Source organism: Drosophila suzukii, chromosome 3, assembly GCF_043229965.1.
Source record: "Drosophila suzukii chromosome 3, CBGP_Dsuzu_IsoJpt1.0, whole genome shotgun sequence".
NCBI lineage: Eukaryota > Metazoa > Arthropoda > Insecta > Diptera > Drosophilidae > Drosophila > Drosophila suzukii.
In genome coordinates, this window is record NC_092082.1 from 1,188,862 (window position 1) to 1,209,763 (window position 20,902).

General features: G+C 43.4%; 3 protein-coding genes and 1 long non-coding RNA gene across 9 annotated transcripts in view; 2 read left to right on the top strand and 2 right to left on the bottom strand.

Annotated features, from left to right (window-relative positions):
* Positions 1-6,620, top strand: part of Glut1 (Glucose transporter 1) — an 85,171-nt gene extending 78,551 nt beyond the window's left edge. The window contains 1 exon segment of the mRNA XM_065864398.2: positions 1,221-6,620. Coding sequence (XP_065720470.2) covers positions 1,221-3,742 — 2,522 coding nt within the window. The 3' untranslated portion in view covers positions 3,743-6,620.
* A 437-nt stretch (positions 6,621-7,057) lies between these two features.
* On the top strand, positions 7,058-8,962 carry aln (divergent protein kinase domain 1C). Its single transcript, XM_017078391.4, has 5 exons — positions 7,058-7,298; positions 7,353-7,505; positions 7,573-7,710; positions 7,951-8,159; positions 8,226-8,962. Exons 1-5 carry the CDS (start codon positions 7,149-7,151, stop codon positions 8,797-8,799), a joined length of 1,224 nt encoding a protein of 407 aa, XP_016933880.1. The 5' UTR covers positions 7,058-7,148; the 3' UTR covers positions 8,800-8,962.
* A 372-nt stretch (positions 8,963-9,334) lies between these two features.
* Positions 9,335-10,002, bottom strand: LOC139352949 (uncharacterized). Its single transcript, XR_011604013.1, has 2 exons — positions 9,958-10,002; positions 9,335-9,893 (listed from the first exon to the last, which is right to left on the bottom strand). It is a non-coding gene; the product is annotated as an uncharacterized lncRNA (long non-coding RNA).
* Positions 10,003-11,383: 1,381 nt separating this feature from the next.
* Positions 11,384-20,902, bottom strand: part of trio (trio Rho guanine nucleotide exchange factor) — a 41,967-nt gene continuing 32,448 nt past the window's right edge. For 4 of the 6 annotated variants that reach the window (XM_017078387.4, XM_036814409.3, XM_065864396.2 and 1 more), the window contains 9 exons: positions 19,104-19,197; positions 18,778-19,032; positions 13,734-13,799; positions 13,572-13,667; positions 13,395-13,510; positions 13,218-13,334; positions 12,962-13,151; positions 12,486-12,866; positions 11,384-12,427 (listed from right to left, as the gene is read on the bottom strand). In XM_017078387.4, the coding sequence (XP_016933876.1) occupies positions 12,227-12,427; positions 12,486-12,866; positions 12,962-13,151; positions 13,218-13,334; positions 13,395-13,510; positions 13,572-13,667; positions 13,734-13,799; positions 18,778-19,032; positions 19,104-19,197 (1,516 nt within the window). In that variant the 3' untranslated portion in view covers positions 11,384-12,226. Of the gene's footprint in view, positions 12,428-12,485; positions 12,867-12,961; positions 13,152-13,217; positions 13,335-13,394; positions 13,511-13,571; positions 13,668-13,733; positions 13,800-14,421; positions 14,577-18,777; positions 19,033-19,103; positions 19,198-19,282; positions 19,342-20,902 lie in introns of those variants that run through there. The other 2 variants (XM_065864397.2, XM_017078390.4) reach the window with 2 other exon arrangements.

Here is a 20,902-nt window from a genome sequence, read left to right on the forward strand (position 1 = left end):
GCCACTGAGCCACCAAGCAGCCCACTGAACCACTCTGCCAATCACTGAAAGCATTTACATGAAAATGCCCGAAAACCAATTGCACCCCAGTCAAAACTCTTTGCAATCCATGTACTATACTCAACTAGGCTAAGGCTCAAGCTGGCGCTAAACGAACCACCGACTGTTCGGATCTGATGAACCTAGCTTATATTGTTTTCCTTTCGTTCCTTTATAGTACGCAAGTGAAGGGAAACTACTGATCTTGGGACCAACTATCAAAAAGAATCTAAAAGAAGCGAACCCATTGGCTAAGTAAAGAAAAGTCGCACCACTCTCTGAGTTCCAACACCAGACACCCAAACACACCCAAATCACCCACTCGCTCAAAGATCAGAAAAAAAGTGCCAATAATGCGACTAAGAATAAAAACATAGGAATAAAACATAAACACAAATCAAACTCAAATCATTCAAACCTTGTGAAACATTATAAATCATCTGTATTATTTAAAAACCAGCCAATTAAACCACAATCATTCACTTTCATGCTTTCTAATTTTTAATTAGCTTAAAAAAACTAGTTGGCCATAATACAATTAGAGACAGCTGCGGTAAAAGTTTAAGTTTTAATTGATACTTAATTCTACTTTCATACTTTGAACAAATAGAATAACTATTTTCTAATTTTAAATTAGCTTAAAATAACTAATTGGCAGTAATTTAATAAAAGAGCTGCGGTGGAAATTAAGGTTTTGATAGATGTCGCCCGAACAGGGATTTAAAAAAGTTTTAAGGCTATTACTACTACCGCAGCTGTCAGGCCAAAAAACCGGGCTTAATGAAAATCATTTGAGTAAATTAATTAATCAATCAATCAGACCATCAATCAAGCAGCCCTTTCGACTTCATCAACGCCCTGTGAAAGTAATGTTTTGTTGGTTTTATGGACTGTGCATGATGTGTTTGCAAGCGATTGCAAGCGTTTTTATCGCCTTTCCCCCAATTGCATGCGTATTATTGGCATGGACTTTTTGCATGCACTGTTTTTAATTAGCAGTAGTGAATGAATCGCAGCTAAAAACGCCCGAAACAGAAAAAACGTCCGACAATAAATTAAATACTAACGATGATGCAGACGAGAAACCAACCATTTGGCACGCCATATTAATTGCTTTTTTCGTACTCCCGACCTTTGACTTTGTTTGTTTCCCGCAATGCCACACCCTTCGCCTTGGGCAGCTGCATCCGAGCGATTTTTAGAAGGCGGCCGAAGTACACACCAGGGCCGGAGCGCTGCCTCTGCGCCCCATCACCCTCGTCAGCCTCCACCTGTCTGCCCGAGCAGCGGGCCTTGACTGAGGAGCGCCTCGCCTCCTGACTCTGCCAGTGCTCGGTCCACGAGTCGCGCTGAGGAGGTGCCCCCCCAGCAGCAGCCGGTGCACCAGATGCACCACCAACAGCAGCAGGTGCACCACCAGCAGCAACAGTCCCGCTATGCCACACACGAATACGTACACTGTAGCTATGAGAAGGAAGTCGTATGTGACCAGGCCAATCCCTCGTCAATGCACCAGCCCCAGACACCGCAACCACAGTCGCAGCAGCAGGTAGCACCACCAGTACATCCACCGCCACCGCCATTGCACCACTGCCAGCAGCAACAGCCACAGCAACAGCAACAGCAGCAACGCAAGCACAGCCACAGTCCGCACCACAGTCGCCACACCTCGCCGCACTCGCACCACCATCACTCGCACCACTCGAGTCGCCACAGCCGCAGGAGTCGCCGCCAGGGTAGTGGAAGTCTGCCGGGAGCTCATCAGGCCGGCTCCTCCGGCCACCCCAGCTCGGTGGTGCGTCCCTCGATCTGCACCAGTCGTCGCCACCGCTCCGTCACCGATATACCCACGTCGAACGTGTGCCACGACCCCGCCTGCTCGGACCGGGAGGTGCAGGAGATCCTCGTGAGACGCACCTGCTGCAACACCACCAACACCAACAGCTCCTCGCGCACCGAACTGGCCCAGTGCTTCGCCGAAGATCTCTACGGCTCATCCAGGAGGCCCAGTAGTTGCTGCACCAGCTCCGACTACTGCTACCAGACAGACTCCACCAGTCTCTACGGCTCGCGGTCTTCGCTGAGTCGGAACAACTCGATCAAGTCCGCCTCGGTTCTGGTGCGCAAGCACCACAGGAGTCAGAGAAGTCTGTTGCCAGAACATCGCCACCCCAGCTACACTTCCATATCCCTGAGGGGCCTGAACGCCAGTCGGCCCAACAGTCAGCTGGGCTCCCTGACATCCATTTTCGATCGAGCCAAGAGCATGGCTCCCGAGCAGGGGTCCACCCTGGAGCGTCAGAGCTCAAAGGGCGCCCTGGGCAGCACCGAGCTGCCGGAGTACGCTTGTTCGCCATCGCCCATCCGCTGGAGCTTCCTGGCCGATGGCAGGTCTCCCTCGGAGATGGAGGGAGCTGTGGGTGGAGTGGGTGGTGAGAGGGACAGCGAGGAAGACAAGCTGGATGCCTGGCAGGTGCCCGAACCGGAACCGGAGATGAAGCCCTGCCGGAAGATCACGAGTAACTCCTCCGTCTATGATGAGGGTCCCAGCACCTCGGCGGCGGCGGCCCGGAAGCGGCGAGGCAGCAAGGGAAGTCGCGGCAGCAAGGGCAGCTCCAGCAGCTATCACTGCGAGTTCGAGGAGGAGGCCACCACCACGGTGATGTTCCACCAGGATGCCGGCGAGGCGTACAACAACTGCTGCAGCAACAACTACAACTACATACAGTGCAACAGCTACTTGGACCAGGATCTTCAGATCACCAGCGAGGACATCCATCAGTATCTCTCCAAGGGCGATGCCACGGCCAGTGATATCCTGAACAACTCGAAGAACTATCCCTTTCAGCCCTCGAACGCCTTGGAGTTTCAGTACAAGAACAACTTCCAGCAGGGTCAGAATGCGAATCCGAATAACAATAATACCAACACCACGAACACAGCCTCCAGCGATGCGGCAGAGTGTTTCCAGAGCTATAACAGAGCCAGTTCGAAGGAAACCAACCTGAATCAGAGCTCCACCGAACAGCTCTCGCCCACGAACATAAACTTGTCGACGAGCTCTAACAACATCAACATAGCGTTCAGCAGCAGTCTCGAGAGGAATGCCAACGAGGTGAAGTTCATCAACAACAGAGGAGGTGGTGCAGGTGGCTCGGAGGTCCAGAGCTGCGAGGTGGGTCACCACGCCGGCTACCTGCCCTACACCTATCCCAGCTACGATTACACGAACATGTCGGGGAACTCGCACTTTGAGAAGCCCATTGGGATAGACGAGTTGCCCAAGGAGTTTGCTGGCCTGGAGGGTGCTCCCTCCACCACCAGTGAGCACTCCTCGTCCCTGCCATCGCCGCAGCCACTGACGCACCACCAGCAGCTGCACCACTTCGAGTCCTTCGACGCCGCCTCCGAGCACAATCTGCTGGCTGCCCAACCCCTTTCCCCGGGCTCACCGGGCGGCTCCGTGAACCCCGCTGGGGACGACTTTGTCCAGATGCATCACTACCATCACGCCAACTCACCGCACTCACAATCGCACCACAGCCACGCCCACACCCACGCCCACCATGCGCACCACCACCTGCTCAACCACCACCCCGCCGCCGCTTATGACCTTGCCGACGAGCAGTTCCGGTTGGGCTCGGCCTTGAAGCGAGTGCGCAAGCGAGCACGCAAGTACACCGACTTTCTGCGCAAAAAGTGAGTGCCTCGGACTCACTGCATCCTCCCGTAGATTCACCCTACTTCGGCCGCAAATATCTGGTGGTCTCGAAGCGACGATCGCAGAGCCTGGACGAAGACTAGTCACGTTCGTGTGGCGACTGGACAAGTAATTACCGAAGAATTCGCGGTGCTGGACAGCCGATCGAGAACCGTACTTACATTTACTTACAATTTTTACACTGCCAAAAAATTAAGAGAATTAAAGTTAATTTTGTGCTAAGCCAAAACTCTGTTTGAAGCGAGGATCAGAAGAAAGTACACACTTGCACTACGGGAAGGGTGGATTTTGAGGGTAAAAAATGAGATCAGAGGAGATTCTAAAAAGGTTCTTTGAAAGTGATGTGAGATTTCAAGGTTACCCATAAGGTTTCAAGGAACTGTTTTGTAGAACTTGTCAAGTCATCTCTTAGCACCCCCAGAAAAACACCCTCCTTAATGCACAAGTCACACACACGAATCACATCAGCTGCAAACACCAGAGGAAGACGAACAACGACTATTTTAAATAAAAGAAAGAATTACTTAAGCTAACAGTGCGTATACATAATAAATACAAGCGATAGGTGAGCGGAGAGAGCATTTGTATATTCAACTTACACATTAAGCGAAGGTTTTGAATTTGCATATTTAAATGGACTAAACACTAAGCCCAAATACATAGTTAAGAGCCAAGGCAAATGGAAATAACAATGCACACACCTACTCAAGCCTAGATGATAGACAACCAATCTAACATACCAGTTAAAGCTAGCTATAAGGATGCTAAAAGGATCGGAGGATCGCACGGAGGCGGTCGGAGCAGCGCCACAAGATTTAGAGTTTCAGCAACCGCAACTGCAAACGCAACTGCAACTAAGTAATAATATTAACCATTAATTAACGAACAACAAACAGCAAGACGACAGAAACAACAACAGCAACTGTAGTTTGGCACACTAAGGGCAACAAGTTTAATGTTTAAATATTAGAGAAAAAGAAGAGTTAAGATTACACAGCAAAGTGAGAGTTTTGTTAGCATTTATTTGATATGCGCATTTTTTCAGGGACTGCTTGCGATTTTTGTAATAAAGCAATAAGCCGTTTTGCTCAAGGATTGAACACGTTTCCGTTTTTATCCAATGAAAGCCCCACAATCGTTTCGATTTCCCCGCGACTCGTTTCAAGTGTACTATCCCCAACAACTGTCTTCCAACTATACTTTCTAGTCGTATCTCTCTGCCTCAGTTGCTTTCGAAAACTCAAATAACTAAGCACTCCAACTTCATTTAATGGCCGTTGAATCAGACGTACCTTGCGTGAGAACAAACCGAAAAATTGTAAATAACTGCTGTTGATTAATTAATAACCTAATTTACGAGCAACTAACTAAATGAACTTCATTTGTAGTCATTAGCCGAGGCGAATCATTATGAATTAGTGAACCGAAAATAATAAATATAAATGCACTGCCAAAAACAAAGGTTTTAAATAAATGAACAACAAGAACAAGATCCAATTGGAGACTCGTAAAATATATAGAGGGAACACAAAAGGATCAAGTTCGCAAAACCAAATCGAAAATGAAAACTGCTGTAAATATAAGAATGAATACATATAGAGAAATCATAGACATTTTTTAAAGGCACATTAATTAACGAGGAGCATGCAATTTGCAGATTTTTTACATTATTTTAATGAACTAAGCAAAACAATAATGAGTTAAACGGAATTACAAAACAAGAATAAAAGGAAAAAATTAAAAAGCCACGCGGCCGAACGATTTTGTAACAAAATCAAAAGACAGAATGTTAACATTGCGTAAAGTTAAATCGAGTATAAACATAAAAACAAACAAAAAACAGGCACCACAAAAAGGCGAAAAATGTAAAAAAAACGGACTGGTCATGAGTTGTGTGCACTATTCGAACTGTAAATAACAGATCAGAAACCGTAAAAATTAGCCTAAAAATTTCCCAAAAACGCGAGTCACGTAAATCACAAGGGGTTTGAAAGCACTCATTAAGATGCCTAAGAGTATGCAGTAACAAATCGAAGGTTTTTCTGGTAGAGTATATTTCAATGCATACTTTTAGACACCTTCATAAACGATTTTAGAACTCTTGCGATTTCTGTGGCACATTATCCAGCAATAGGAAACGACTATGAGAAAAAACAAAACCGAGGCAAATCCTTTTAAAGTTCACGTAGCAAACACAAACTTACCAGTTTAAACCTAAGACCCCCAAATCGATGAGATTTCGTGGGCCACGATAATCACAAGCCACAAAAAACCAAAGCCAGCTGCAAGAATTAGTGGGATGCCGTTTGAAATATATAGCTGAATTAACACAATTAACAATGGCATTAAACCCTAGCGATTTTTTTTACCTGTTTGTACTTCAGTTTGTGTTTCGGATATGTTCTAGCATTTGTCGTAGCCACATATAGTTGTGTACATAACTAGTTAAAATTGTGCATACAGAATGGTTATCTTAAGTATATAAATACACGCAAAGGTGAATACTAGACAGACCCCCGAATAATCACACTCAAAACAAAACTGGTACAGACTTGACAGACAAATTCATATTCTGGTACACTGAGAATAATCGGAGGAGGGAATAACGCGGAATAATAACTACATTATTAATATACAACAATAAACTTGAACCTAGGTATATGATTCTGAATTTAAATAATTTTTAGTAAGGCAGAACAAAGAAACAAAAGCAAAAACGGAAACTCTAAACACTTGAATGAAATTAAAAGACAACTTATTAAAAATACAAATAAAAATTGATGAATTAAGTAAAGTAAATTGCTCAATTTAGCAGAGAGTATAAATAAAGAATTATACGTTAAGTAATAATTTCAAATTACGAACTTAACTTATTTTTGGGAGTGGGAAAAAGGGACATGGAAGTCCGATGGGTTCAAATCGACGTTCCTTTTGAGTATCGTATCGTATTATTATTATCGTATTCCTTCTAGATTATTCTAGTACATTCTCTCTCTTAAGACTCGTGGGTTGATGCGGAACGCCGTCAGTGATCCTGAACAGACTGAGTTATTTTCAGTAAATCTTGTGTACGCATTCAAATATATAAATAACGGCGTTGGTGTTTAACTTTTGGGTATATACTCTATCCCTGCACTTTTTTCCTTGGAAAAAACAATAATGGCTTCTGCGGCATCTGAACTTAAACATTTGCTAAAAATATTTTTAAAAGTATCTACAGAAAAAGCATAACTTGGAAGCACTGGTCGCGGTACTCATCGATAGGCAGGATTGTTGTGCGCATGTCAAGGATGTGTCAACTTGAAGTGACAGTCAAGTGTATGTACCCGTACCTTCGATGGGGTGTGTAAACGAATTGGCTAAAAAATGGAATTCCTAGGAGTTTAAAATGTTGACCGCCCTGCGTCGGAAAATTCGGTTTGGAATGCAGCGCACGGTTTTAATTGCGGTCCTGCTGGCGGTGGGCATTTTTAGCTACGCCTTCCTCAATCTCAAGTTCTGCTTCAAATTGATGTCCCACCGGAGCCTCAACTTAATGGTAAAGTAAAAGCAACTGTTTCCGCAGCTTAAAAACTAATTCTTTTAACAATAGTGCCAGAAGTTTGAAAAGCATGAGTACAGCGGCTCCCTGTGTGAAGAGCTTTGTGGTTCCCAATCTTCCTTCGACAACTTCCAGTGTCCCTTAAATGACATGAAAACTATACTCTTTACGGCCGAGAAGAACGGAGATACGTATGCGGTCAAGGTAGGTCGGGTTTTACGGGTTCCCGGCTTTGGTTGTCAGGACTACGATTTTCTATTGCCTTTTATAGCTGGCCCGGCACAATGATGACGAACTGAGCTGGACGAACAACAAGGGAGAGTCCATATATCCCAAGATAGAGGAATTCCATGAGATCGTAAAATTGCACATCATACTTTCTTATAATGTCACGCTGGATGATAATATGGTAGGGCTCGCTATACACGCTTGAAATATTAAAACAAAGTATAGAAACGCAAATAATCAGTTTAGTCCAAAAGTCCTAATATTATTCAACAAAACTCGTTGTCACTTATGATTAGAGCATACTTTAGGGCACCTTTTAAAGTGGTTTCAAGCCTCTCGAGATTTCTTTGGTAGAACCTGTGATAAAAGAACAATTCGATTAATTATTGCAATTCGAATCCGTTTTTTAACTCACCTTTAGATCCGGGCTTTGGTCAATCAGGAAATAGCGGATGATAACTCACAGCAGATGGTCAGTTTCTGGAGGCTGTTCAAGGACAACAACTACATGATGGGCAAGCTCTTCGACGAGGAGTCCATATTCCCGGCTGTTCTGGGCTCCTGTGGGCCATACTATGCCACAGAGGGACTGCAGATCGTGCAGTCCAACCCCAGCATAATGCAGTATCTGTGGGTGATGTGCCCTTCCTTGAACTAAGCCCATTACTTACAAGCTTACTTTTAACACCCTTTCAGCGCCTCGAATCGCTTGCAGCGCCTGAAGCACGCCCTCAATATTATGGAATACATTTTCCGGCTGGATGAAATGAAGCCGGAACCCCTGAAAATGTGCAAGATGCAGGTGAACCGCTTCGGCACGGCCTCCGAAAGAAGGCTAAAGTACCAGAGCGCGGAGCATGTCTACGTGGAGAGCCAACTGGACAAGCGATTGTCCAGGGGCGTCAAGTGCCACGCCCACCAGGACTGCCACTTCCACTCCTGCCGAGGGATGTGCGACGAGGAGAAGCAGTCCTGCACGCACATCCAGCAGAACAACAACTTCCAGATATTCTGCGAGCACATCCTCCTGGGCGGTGGGACCTTCCAGCCCGGCCTGCTCAGTGGAGTGCGCCTCTCGAAGGCGCTCCAAAAGCTGGTCAAGATGTGCGTCCAGCCGCCCAAGGAGCACCAAGTGCCAGGACGCCAGTGGGCGCCCAACATGCAGCTCGCCCTGCGGCTCTACAACGAGCTGAAGCAACTGCACCAGGCTGCGGCTGCGTCCGCAGGATCCGAGATTCCCGACGAGGGGCAGGCACGTCGAGGAGTCTGAAAGCACTCGGGTCTCCTGGAAGCCCAGGAATTTTTTAAGTCCGGTAATCGGCAGAAAGTAGATCAATTGGCGCACAGCTGGCTCAACACTAATAGCATTTTTATAACTAGTCTTAATTTATTAAACCCAAATAAATAAGAAAATGCTTTTTATTAACTACAAACCACTAAAGGTCTCTTTGATTCATGTACTTTGCAAAATAATTTGCAGGTTCAACGTTACATAACACGTACACATTCGATATCACTATTCGCTATCAATTACATTTAACCTGATTGTTTATTCATTTCCTCACTGCTGTAAAAATTCCTTTTTTGTTATAATTTTGTTATGTGACCAATTTATATTGATTTATTGTAAAAATGTAATTACAGTTTGGGTACAATAAATTGAAAAAGTGATTTTATAATTGTTTTGGGCCTATATTTCGCTGTCGGCTTGACATATGAAATGGTTTTTTCCCTCACAGCTGACACGACTCATTATTACGTCCCTTACTTTAAGGCACTTTCCCGTTTCACAATTATTTTTCAAGGACCAATATTCTAATTGCTTATCAAGTTTTAATGTTTTTGCTTTCTTTCCGGAGGCTACTGATACGAAATTACCAATGCTGATGAGATCGTTGATGCCAAGCCAGTATGAAACACCTTCTTCCAGCTGCAATTGGATGGCATATAATTCCTTTTGGTCTTTGATGCCCGCTAAGTATCCACCCATCTGATGACAAGTGCCCGCAGCCTCGTTCCAAGGTAGCGTAAGATTATTTTCAATATAGAAATACCTTGTACCAATTTTATGAAAATTCGGAGGGATGGTTTTGTCATAACTTTTCGAATCAGTTTGCTGAGGACTTGGTTCGGTTCCTTCTATTTTAGCCAGGATGGCTTGCAAAGTGTTCTTCAGATTCCGCTGATCCTCTTCAATTCCTTGCAATTTGGAATTCATTTCAGGAAGAAGATCAATACTAGGTGGCTGCGTTTTGGAACAGTATTTCAAACACAGCGAACACAGAAAAATATGCCAGCTTGAGCATTTTTGATAATTATATTTGAAAGGAAACCTTGAAAGGTATGTTCTTAAAGATGATCAACCTGTTTTAATATAATAAAATAATCATTAAATTTACAAAAACGAACCAAAAATTTAAGTACGTACGTGGAAGGAGCAGCTGTGATCGATACACAAAAAAACTGGAGATGGTGGAGCTGGTTCTGGAGTCATGCTCATATCGGAACTTGTAGAAGCCCGCCCAATTCAATTTTAAGAACTCTAAATAAGCCGGCCCCATGTCAAAAAGAATGTCATAATTAAAAAACAATTAACATATGAATAATATAAAAATATTATTTACTTACTTCCACTAGCCGAAAGATTAAAAACGATTCTTTTGAATATGTTAATTTTATTCAGCTACTTTTGCTTTATTATTATTCACTTTGAAAATTTAAATTCAGATTACATGCTTTGTTGGTTACATACAATTTGCATATTGGTTTCTGGATATATTTATATTATATTTGCAGCCTGCGCCCGGGCCAACTGTTGATCTCGACTGGCCTTTTCCGAGCGTTTTCCGAGGGAAAAGCTGGTGCTTACTTGGCTAAAACACAGATTAACACGATTACTTTATGCTGTTCGCCTTGCACTGGCGTACTTGATGTCGCATTTGCATGTAGTATATTTATATTTAGTCAGAGTAATTAGATAAACTAAACACACACTTTAATTACCACAATTATCTAGAATTTCGACTTGGGGGCTTAAGTACAACAATTAGTTAATCAGTAGGTGCCGTAAGTTAATCGAAAAGAATTCAGTATGTTACATGTTGCGATCGATCGGTTGTGAGTTGAGTAGAGCTCTACGAGTTAAGTGCAAAAATGTAGAAAATGTTGTGGCCATTTGAGTTCCTCTCACTGTGCGTTTGCTTGTCCTATCGATCTTATCGATCCATAGATCCCAAGATCCGATCCAATCTGATCTGACTTTAACATTTAATTACGAATTATGCCGGAGGTTCGTTTCACAATTTTTGTAAAAAAATACATTTCATGTTCGCTTCCTACATTTAGCTATGCTAAATCATTATTGTTATTCTTCGCATTGATATATTCAAACTGCAATCATATTCATTTTCCAGACTGTATCGGGTATCCGTGTGTGTGGGTGCTTTTCAGAGACAAAATCGATTCGAAAGTATCGTGTGAACAACCGCTTAGTAACTTCGTCTCATGTCCTATACATTAATCGTTTAATCAAATCCTGGTCCTGGTCGAGTACTTTGATTGCAAGAGACACATGTATCGGCATCTGTATCTGTATCTGAGTGACTCTGCCTTATCCTCGTATGCTACACTGTACATTATCTTTATCGCCTCCTGCTTAGCAACTAACATAAACACCAAACAGAGAAACATGCTTCGGAAATTGGCTTGGGTATACAGCTTGGATTCGCTTATGTGGTATCTTTAAGGTGTTAGGTGACCATTTTTGATGACAGCTTTTTCTGCAAGTGTTGTGTCTTTGTTTTGGTGAAAAGAACAACTGAAAAGTGGGCAAGGATGCGAGAAACCAAAAAGAATTACATCTGAGCAGGCATTTGTTTTATTTGGGTCATAAATTATAATTAGAATAATTAAGAACTTATTGTTTCTGGTTTTGATTACGTTTAAAGCTTACATATTTTATTTGTTAAACATAAGGTGCAAATACGCTTTGCATTGCATTCATAAACTAAAGTTAGCCTAAATTATTTCACGATGCCGCACTCGAATGAGTGCCATTTCACAAAACTCTGCTCCAGTGGTCCAAAGCAAATCAAGTTACTTTACGTTTAAACTATTATTAACATTTAGCAGGTAAACTAAAACTATGTACCGAACTAAGGCTAGAATAGTTATACTCTTACTCTGCGTTCAATGCGAATAAAAACACGAAACGAAAATGTAAATTGCTTTTGATTCTGAGTAGTTTTCGACTGCCGATCGTTGAGAAGTCAGATGTGGAACGTAAAACTAACAGCAAAGGAGTCTAATTAAGTTAAAAATGCACACCATGTCAAAGGTAATCTTGAGCATATAATACTTTGCGTTTCATACACACAAATCCGGAAACGGAAGCGAAAACAGAATAGTAAAAAAGAAATGGGGCTCGAACTAGAAACTAAAGGGCAGACTGAACGGAAACGCAGGCGATGACGAATAAATAAATTACAATTACAAGTTACATACAAATTAGGATTGAGTGTTGCGAGTGTATCTGGGTGTGAGCAAAACGATCCGCAAAACAGACGCACGGACGGGAAACCCCTGTGCCCAAAACACATTACAATATCATTTTCTCATACTTTCGTTTGCTGTTCTTGCTTGCTTTCAAGCTTTCAAGCATTCCTGCTTTGTCATTTGGAATTTTTCCTCGGGGGCTTCTACTTGTTTTTGGTTGACAGGGGATTGGAGAGCATGAAGATGAGGTCGTTCTGCTGCTGCAGGATCTTGTTCAGCATGTCTACCCACGCCGCGTAGTTCGACCCCGCCTCGCAGACGATCGTCATCTCGGGGATCTTTGGGTCGGTCGACCGGATTTGAAAGCGGCAGTCGCCCAGTTCCTTCATTTGCATGTGATTGAGCTGGGGAAATCGCGTATTATTAAGTACTCAAAAGCAGAAGTGGAAGTATTCATCTCACCTGTATGTGGGATCGGTACTTAAATATGGGACTGGCATACTGGTTCCTGGTCTTCTCGATATCGGCAAAGATGATGATCTGCTGGAAGAGGAACACCTGCAACTCACGCTGCCTCTGGGCCGCGTCCACCAGGCAGTTCATGGGTCCCTGCATCAGCAGGCTGCCCTGGGCGGTGATCTCCCCATCGAAGTCCTGCAGGCTGCGCAGCACCACCATCATGTCGTTGACCGTCTTGACTACCACCTTCATCTGCTGGTAGGCCTCCTGCAGCATGGGCACCTCCTTTTGCAGCCCGGCTGCCTCTGTGGCCTTGATGATCTCCTTGATCAGCAGCTCGTATTTGGTGATTCGCTGCACCGGCTTGATGATTAGGTTGCTCAGCTGGGGATTCGAGGGAGAAGGGAAGATGTTAATAACAGATAATACATCCAATAGCCGCATCCAATTAGGAAGCTCATTAGGCCATGTCGACTTACATCCAGTCGATGTCGCAGCTTCTGGCGTATGCAATCGAAATACTGATAGTGGGCGCTGACTATATACTCAGACAGCGGTTTGTTACTGCAATAAGTGTAGTACAGCGCGAACTTGGTGGCCGACCGCTTAATGAGCGGACCCAGATCCGCAGGGGAATTTTGACAGTTGCGCAGGGCCCTCAAAAAGAAGCTGAAAACAGAACAAAATTTGTTTCATAAGTTCTTTGCTGCACAATCTAGGGTTCTCTTTACTTACTCCTTGTGCCACTCGTAGATGTCCTTGATGTTGTTGAAGACCAACTTCATCTTGCCACCCTTCAAATCCTCGGGCATAGGAATATCACTGTTCGCGTTGTTGATCTCTGTCATGTAACTGGACAGGGATAGGGGAAAAGAGGTTAGGGGTTTTCAAACAAATTGTGAAACTACATACCCATTGACGACGTCACTGAGGTCCTGCACATAGGTCTCCTCCGTGGACATCAGCTCCGCGAAGACGCATTGCCGCTTCTTCAGAGCAGCTGCTTTGTCCGAGAGAGCAGCGTGGCCCTGTATAGATCATATGTTTAATGGTTTTCCCACAAGACAAACTCCCCTATCATCCACTCACCTCATCATTGTTGTCGTGGGAGCGCCCATGCCCATTGGTGCTGGCGTTCTCCGCTCCTCCACCTCCGTCCACGCGACTGTTGGACTCGTGTTGCTCCTGCAGATGGAAAAATGGGTTTGGGTTAGGTCATGCCTGCACGGCATCCTTCGCCTGAGCACTTACCGTTGTCGTCTTGACAATTTCTTCTATTTCCGATAGTGGATTGCCATCCATTTTGCCGGTGCTGGCCTGCAAAAGTGGAGAAAAAGGAAGGGAAACACTCAGTGATGGTCGGGCCAAATGCATAATGAAAAAGTTTGAGCAGCGATTATTGCATTATCCCCTTGTGCAGCAGGCGGCTAATTGAAAAAGTTCCCTTACCACCCGGGCGGCTCTCGATTCAATAACTTTTTAAGGCCAACACAATCTCTGTTGAAACTGAACAAACTTTGGATAAACTATGTGTACTGTGCATACGCTGCGTGGCCGCAAATAGAGTTCAGGGAAAACCTCCATCATTTTGTGGCAATTTTCAAAATAAACACAATCTAGACGATTGCATGTTCTGCTCGAATTGAATCACTCGCTTATTTTTGTTTTCCCACTCGCGCACAGGGCCCCCAGAATTAATTTCACTTGCATAAATAACAAACTTAAACACACGCTACCCCAAATGTATAACCAAAATTTGCCTTGGGTTAAACATGGTGAAAAGTTTGCCCAGTCAGCGGAGATAACATTGGGTAACTATTGTGTTTCCAGTGCTCAACTTTCCATTCTATGTACTTGTTTTTTGCGCGATAAGATTAAGAACGGTCAGCTGTTTGGAATTTGTCATCGAAAACGAATTACAACAGCGAATGCGGCTTACAAATAAGCGGAAGAAACAGCTCATGGCACGTGTTGCTTAAAATTCCCAGCGCACAGTGTGGATTTTTATTAATTTTTGTTTCTCGACTACCGTCTATGGGTAACTGTCTTTCGAAATGGTGGCCTTTATAAGGACTTTGCGGCGGCGACGCATTTTGGCAATGCGAAAACCGAGCGAGAATCTCAAAAGGCGACTGAACGCCGAGCGATGAACTGAGCGACTGGCTGACTGGCTGGCCTAATAGTTTCGCCTGTTGCCCAGCATGTTTTACATATGTAGGCACAGCACCACACCACCCCACCCACCACCCACTCACTTGCCCACCCACCCACTTACGCACACACACAGTGGTTCCCCCTGCGACATCAAAAGAAACTCTCAATCAACGCTCCGCCAAGAAATTCGTCGCACTCACTTGAGGAAAAGCGTTGAAATAATTGTGTGGCACACAGTATATCGAGTGAGCGAAAGCTAAACAGAGAGATATAGAGATATAGATAGATAGGTGGGTTGGTAGGTGGGTCGGTCTTCGGGGGGAACTCTCTTTGTGTTTCCCGTGAGTGTGTGTAGATTCGCCCGGCACTGTTGTTGTTATGAATTCTTAAATACATAAATTAATTCGCATTTCGCGGCGAAATGTTCTAGAGGGTGCGACTGATCGAAAAGGAAATACCTCCGTCTATAAAGTCTTACAAAATATTTTAATCGTAAATAACAGATTTTACGGAAACCCTATTCTAGCAATTTAATTTCTGATTTGCTGTGAAAGAGCTTTGTTCTTCAAAAATCGTTCAATTTCTGTTAATAATCATTTTAAATTTTAAAGATTAAATATTTACATATGAACGAAGATAATAACTAATTAAAGTATATATTTAATCTATATTAGAATTCTTAGAATTTATTTTATCTTGCTACTTGCAAAACACAAGCTACCCAAGTGCAAGCTGATTTCAGGGGATTCCTAAGTCTCCAGCTCTCCCACTTTTGTGAAGGAAGTCTGATATCAGCGGACATTAGGTTCTACATTAGAATTTCATCAGCAGTAAACGCAACAACTAAAGGGAAATAAAAGCTCAAACCAAAGGAACAACAACCCACGCAATGACGTACCCACATTTAAGTGGTGTGACATTTAATTAGCCTGTTTGAAAAGGGGGAGGAAGTCGGCTTGCACCGGCTGATGTCACATATATCCACAGATATATAATGTATATAGGCACACACACATACAGCACTCGCAAAGGGCGCGAAATTCGACAAGGAGAACTATTAAAAATTAATGACAATGCAAATAGGCGAACTAAACAAAGGTGGCAAAGGAATAAGGCCAAGACCCGAATGCCAAGTAGGCCAAAAAGTTGGCACAAGCGATATGGGGAAGCCTAACTGGGTTAAGAAGTTCGCACCCAGGCGATACAAAAAATAAAGAATTTGTAAACAGGAAAGAATACAATTAAATGTTGACGCATCAAGGCAAAACAATTTGTTCGAGGCAGCCCAAAATGTACATGGCTGCACGGAAAAAATCATTGTATCAAATAGTTTATGTGAACTCTTTTTCTAGAAAACTTGGCATTATATTCTCAAATTGATACTTTGAAAAGTATAGTTGTTTGATCAAAGATTACATACAAATAGACACATATATCATCATATCACATGAAATACAGTTTATGAAATATAGTTTATATAACGAGCATATGTCTAAGAAAACCCTGATAAAAATTGTATTTGTTAGAATCGTTACTTGATCTAAGAATAAATAAATATCATCATATTGATTATAGCAAGTAAAATATATTTCTGTGTAGCGAATTCAGCTAATAAGCCATCATCATCATCAGAAAAATAGAAAACTCGGAGCAGAACAGAACAGAACAGACCAGACGACATTCAATTTATTGACGGACAAAGTGGCTATAGAGAAGGCGACGTTCTGGCGACGGACACATCGGGATGGAAAAACTCGAAATGGATGCGAGGCAGCCGGATGGGGAAGCTCTCCAAACAGAAACGAATCATTAATCAAATTGAAGGAGAGAGTCAAAGGCAAACTTTAAAATCCCCGAAGTGCATGGTGACATAAAAATCTGACACTAAAAATATGTAGCACTTAAGGGATTACGAAAGTGCCAATATGTGTGGTGAGGGATTTGTTTTCAGAAATTTTGAATTTTTCGAGGTTTCCCTAATTAATTATTTTCTAGAAAAGGTAAAGAAGTGTGTTGAAATAAAATAAAAACGTATTTAAAGCACATTAATTATTTATCATCAGCATTTATAAAACTAATTGCCACAGATGGTCAGGAATCCATATAGTTTAATAAAATATGAATACACCTTTGATGGAAGCGCAATTATGTCTGCATTTTTAACAATAAGTAGAGGTAAAGGGAGAACTTAAATGAAAATGGCTTCTGACATACTTTCTCTTTTCTGTGAGACCACAGCACCGCACTTAATTAAATGCGAAAAAGGAAAAATAGGAGAATGAACAAACTCTGTTGGATTGGATCTATCCAGTGGGAAGTAATACCTTATAACTAGAGGATTGTCTTTAGATCAAATCTTTTTATCAAATTCTGCATAATTTAAGGCCACACTCACAGCCATGAATCAGCCAGCCAGACTCATTGACTGTATCCTTTCCCTGTAATTTGCTCTCAAAAGTGGCAGTCAAGTGGAAGACCCGCCCCCACGCACGATTCACGTTCAACCGACAAGTCTGTGGGCTAATTTGACTGTCGAAATTTATGCGTCGTATCTGCGAGTTCGAGTATCTTGCCGCTTTGTATCTCTATCTGTATCTGTGGTGAGGTGGTCTATTACTCTCCTGCTCCGAGTGTAAACAAAATAAAGTGGCGCATTTATGGCAAAGGTGGCTGCCCCGGACAGTCGAAATGGAAATCCGGCGCGGCGAGCAGAGGAGGATTCCCAGTCCCCCAGAGAACCAGGAGAATGTGTGTGCGCCTCCTATTCGGTCTAATTGAGCAAAAACCGTGCTCGGATTGCCGATGACGTCGATGGCGGAGAAACGAACGGGCCAAAGTCACAATAAACCGCTTTGATTTGTGTGGGAAACACATATTAGAGGGGCTGCGTGCTAAGCAAACAAACTTCGAGCCCCGAATGGGCGGCTGATTGGACGAGAGGCGCTGGGAATATCACCCACGTTAGGGTGGGTCACTGTTTCAGATGGATTGGTTGGGAAATTCTGTCAGCTCGATACAAATATAATTTTGTGTATATCTAAACATTAGCAACATTATATACTACTAACAAACAAACAACAGCAATATAGAGCATATTACTTGATTCTTCCCTCACACAACATAACTTTCCTATACGGTAGTTAATAATTGAATAGTCTTTTCTTTCCTTTACTAATTACAAACTATCTAGAACATATTTTCTACTGCCTGGTTATTACAAACGATATTCCAAAATCTTCCTTCTATGTTATTATACCCGTTACTCGTAGAGTAAAAGGGTATACTAGATTCGTCGGAAAGTATGTAACAGGCAGAAGGAAGCGTTTCCGACCCCATAAAGTATATATATTCTTGATCAGGATCACTAGCCGAGTCGATCTAGCCATGTCCGTCTGTCCGTCTGTCCGTCTGACCGTCTGTCCGTCTGTCTGTCCGGATGAACGCTGAGATCTCGGAAACTATGAGAGCTAGGCTATTGAGATTTGGCGTACAGATTCCTGAGCTTCTTACGCAGCGCAAGTTTGTTTCAGTAGACTGCCACGCCCACTCTAACGCCCACAAACCGCCCAAAACTGTAACTCCTACAGTTTTGATGCTAGATAGAAAATTTTAACTGAAATATATTGTTCTTATCAATACCTATCGATTGACTTAAAAAAAAGTTTGCCACGCCCACTTAAACGCCCACAAACCGCGAAAGCCTGTGACGCCCACAATTTGCATGCTAGATAAAAAATTTTAACTGAAATGTATTGGTGTCGTCAATACCTATCGATTGATCCAAAAATAATTTTGCCACGCCCAATCTAACGCCCATAACGCTTAAATCTGTCTACCGCCGGTAGGTGGCGCATTTTAATTTCGCTTTGCTGCTTGCATATCTCCATTTAGCTGAGTAACGGGTATCTGATAGTCGAGGTACTCGACTATAGCGTTCTTCCTTGTTTTTTTTTAAATTTCCCCGTAACCGTGACAAGATGATTGCTAACCAAAATCCGTGTGATAAATCGAATAACTATTATGAATCACATGGGGTTTATATGAGGTGTAGGAGCAGATTGCTCGACCACTCCAGCTGCTATTTCACCTTGCAGCTCCTGTGGGAAATCTGAAGAAATCCGTGCCGGAGCTGGGTACTCACCATGTTGCCAGAGCTCTCCTTGGCGTCCTTGGCAAAGGTGGGCGGTCCGTTGGCAATCAGGTGCGGCTCCTGGATGGGCTTCATGGGCGGCGGCAGCTCCAGGCCGGCCTCCTCGTCCGGCTCGTAGTCCCCGCCCGCTCCCGGATGCTGGGCGGTGGAGCTGGGGAACTGCGGGGATGGCACCACGGTGGCGGGGCTGCCACCTGGCTGCTGGCTCTGCTGCTCGGCCAGCTCCTCGGCGTGCTTCTGGGGTGTCTAGATATACGTGGAAGCATGGAAAAACGTCGAGTGATATAAATAAACTCTCGGTAAATGGAAACACTCACTCTCAGGTTTTTCTCCGAGGGCTTTTTCACCAGCGGTTTGCTGTTTGGCGGCTTGTCCGCTCCCTTGCGATTTATCAGCGGCAGCCAGTTGCGCCTGCAAGACACGGAATACAAAACAATTCGACAGTTAGATGACAGTTTGTATACTGGGGCAGAACTTTAGTTCGACGATGGCCTACAGGAACTTGCGAATCGACGTTGTGGTTTGCACGAGTTCCTCCATCTCTCATGACGTGCCAAATAAAAAGTGAAATAAATAAAACAAAGAGATGCTTGATGGCTGTCCAGCTGCGTGGCTAACATCAGACTGTCGCCAGGCATCGACTGCCAACTTGGCCAAAAGCCGCCTGCTGTTCGCTTGTCGCCGCCCGCACAGTGGGCACAATTCGTTTTCCCATAACCATTTGCCTCTCTAAGGGCTCCCCCGCACAATTGGTTTTATGATTCCACAATTTAAAGGCCAAGTTTTTACCGCATTGACCGTAAAAGAATATATTTCTTTCAGCGCTCCTTTGATTAATTTGCAGTCCGGGGCAAAGTTTATGGGTCAAGTTTCGACTTTTCAGTGGGCCGAGTCATTAATCAGCCACAGTGGAGACTGTCAGAAGGGGACTTAGGTTTCAACAGCTCATTTGGGCGGGCCAAACTGGGTTGGGAACATCCTGTGGTCAGTGGAAGTGCAGCAGAGAAAACCGCAAAGCCGCAAACTAAGCTCTGTTTAAACATGCCATTTATAAAATATTAATAAAGCTTAATTAACGGGCAAACTAGTCGCTTTAAACGCTTTCAAAATCGATATCACTCGAAGAAAACACAAAAAGGGTAGAGGAAAACGGTGGGGGAGGTGGGGATCTCAGGAACCCAGTGGCATGTAACATAATTCGGAGTAAAAATAAACATTGACACAGACGACAAAGAACAGGGACGCGGTTTTCGACTGGTCAAATTGAACGAGATACCAGTTCGGTTCCAGGAATTGTATTTAATTTATTATGCGCCTGTTGTCCGCATTGAAAATTCATTCGGCTGATGTAATGTTTTAGGCAAATAGCCAAAGTGTCTCCTGCCATGAGCAAAGTACTCGATGTTTGCTTGGGTGTGTATTAATGGGGCCGCCGCAAAGTATGCAACAAAGCCAGCCGGCAAATTTGCAGTTTCCGTCTCCTGCTGCTCGACAGCAAATTGTGCACGGCAAAAATATGTCTGAATATTCTTGCTAAGTGCTATAAAAGGGAATAAAACAAAACAAATATTTTGATGGTCAGTTTGACTAAAAGCCATTTGAAGGCATTCCAGATATGCTTAAAGGGTCTTAAAGTTAGGTTTACTTCAGCAAAATGTTCTTATAAATTTATATTTATATTTAACAGTAAGAACGCTGTGGAACGTAGGCATTTTGAGGTAGGGGTGACAGCTCACCACAATAAAAAAAATATTGATTAGCAACAGTATTGCCTAAGAAATAAAAGAATACTTGTTTATAAGTTAGGTCATGATTAATAAGAGAGGATAAAAAGACATTACATTTTTAAATTAATATACATATTTACTTGAAATGTAATACATTAGCTTCTTATTTATTTATTATCATTTACCCATATACTTCCCTGAATTGTGAAATACTTTTGCAGTGCCTTTGAGTATGGGTGAAATACAAATACCACTTAGTTCATTGGACTTGGCAGCACGCGCTGCTGAGCAGGATCCTGCTTTTACCCCCGACAGTCCCCGATCCTTTGCATATATCCTGGACAAACACACGCGCATATTGACACAGTGCTTGAGACAAAGAGTCCTGA

Excerpts from the sequence above, each read along its gene's own strand:
- aln (XM_017078391.4), top strand. The coding sequence starts at position 7,149 with ATGTTGACCGCCCTGCGTCGGAAAATTCGGTTTGGAATGCAGCGCACG. Across the intron at positions 7,299-7,352 it reads ACCGGAGCCTCAACTTAATG|TGCCAGAAGTTTGAAAAGCA; the intron begins GTAAAGTAAAAG and ends TTTTAACAATAG. Across the intron at positions 7,506-7,572 it reads GAGATACGTATGCGGTCAAG|CTGGCCCGGCACAATGATGA; the intron begins GTAGGTCGGGTT and ends TGCCTTTTATAG.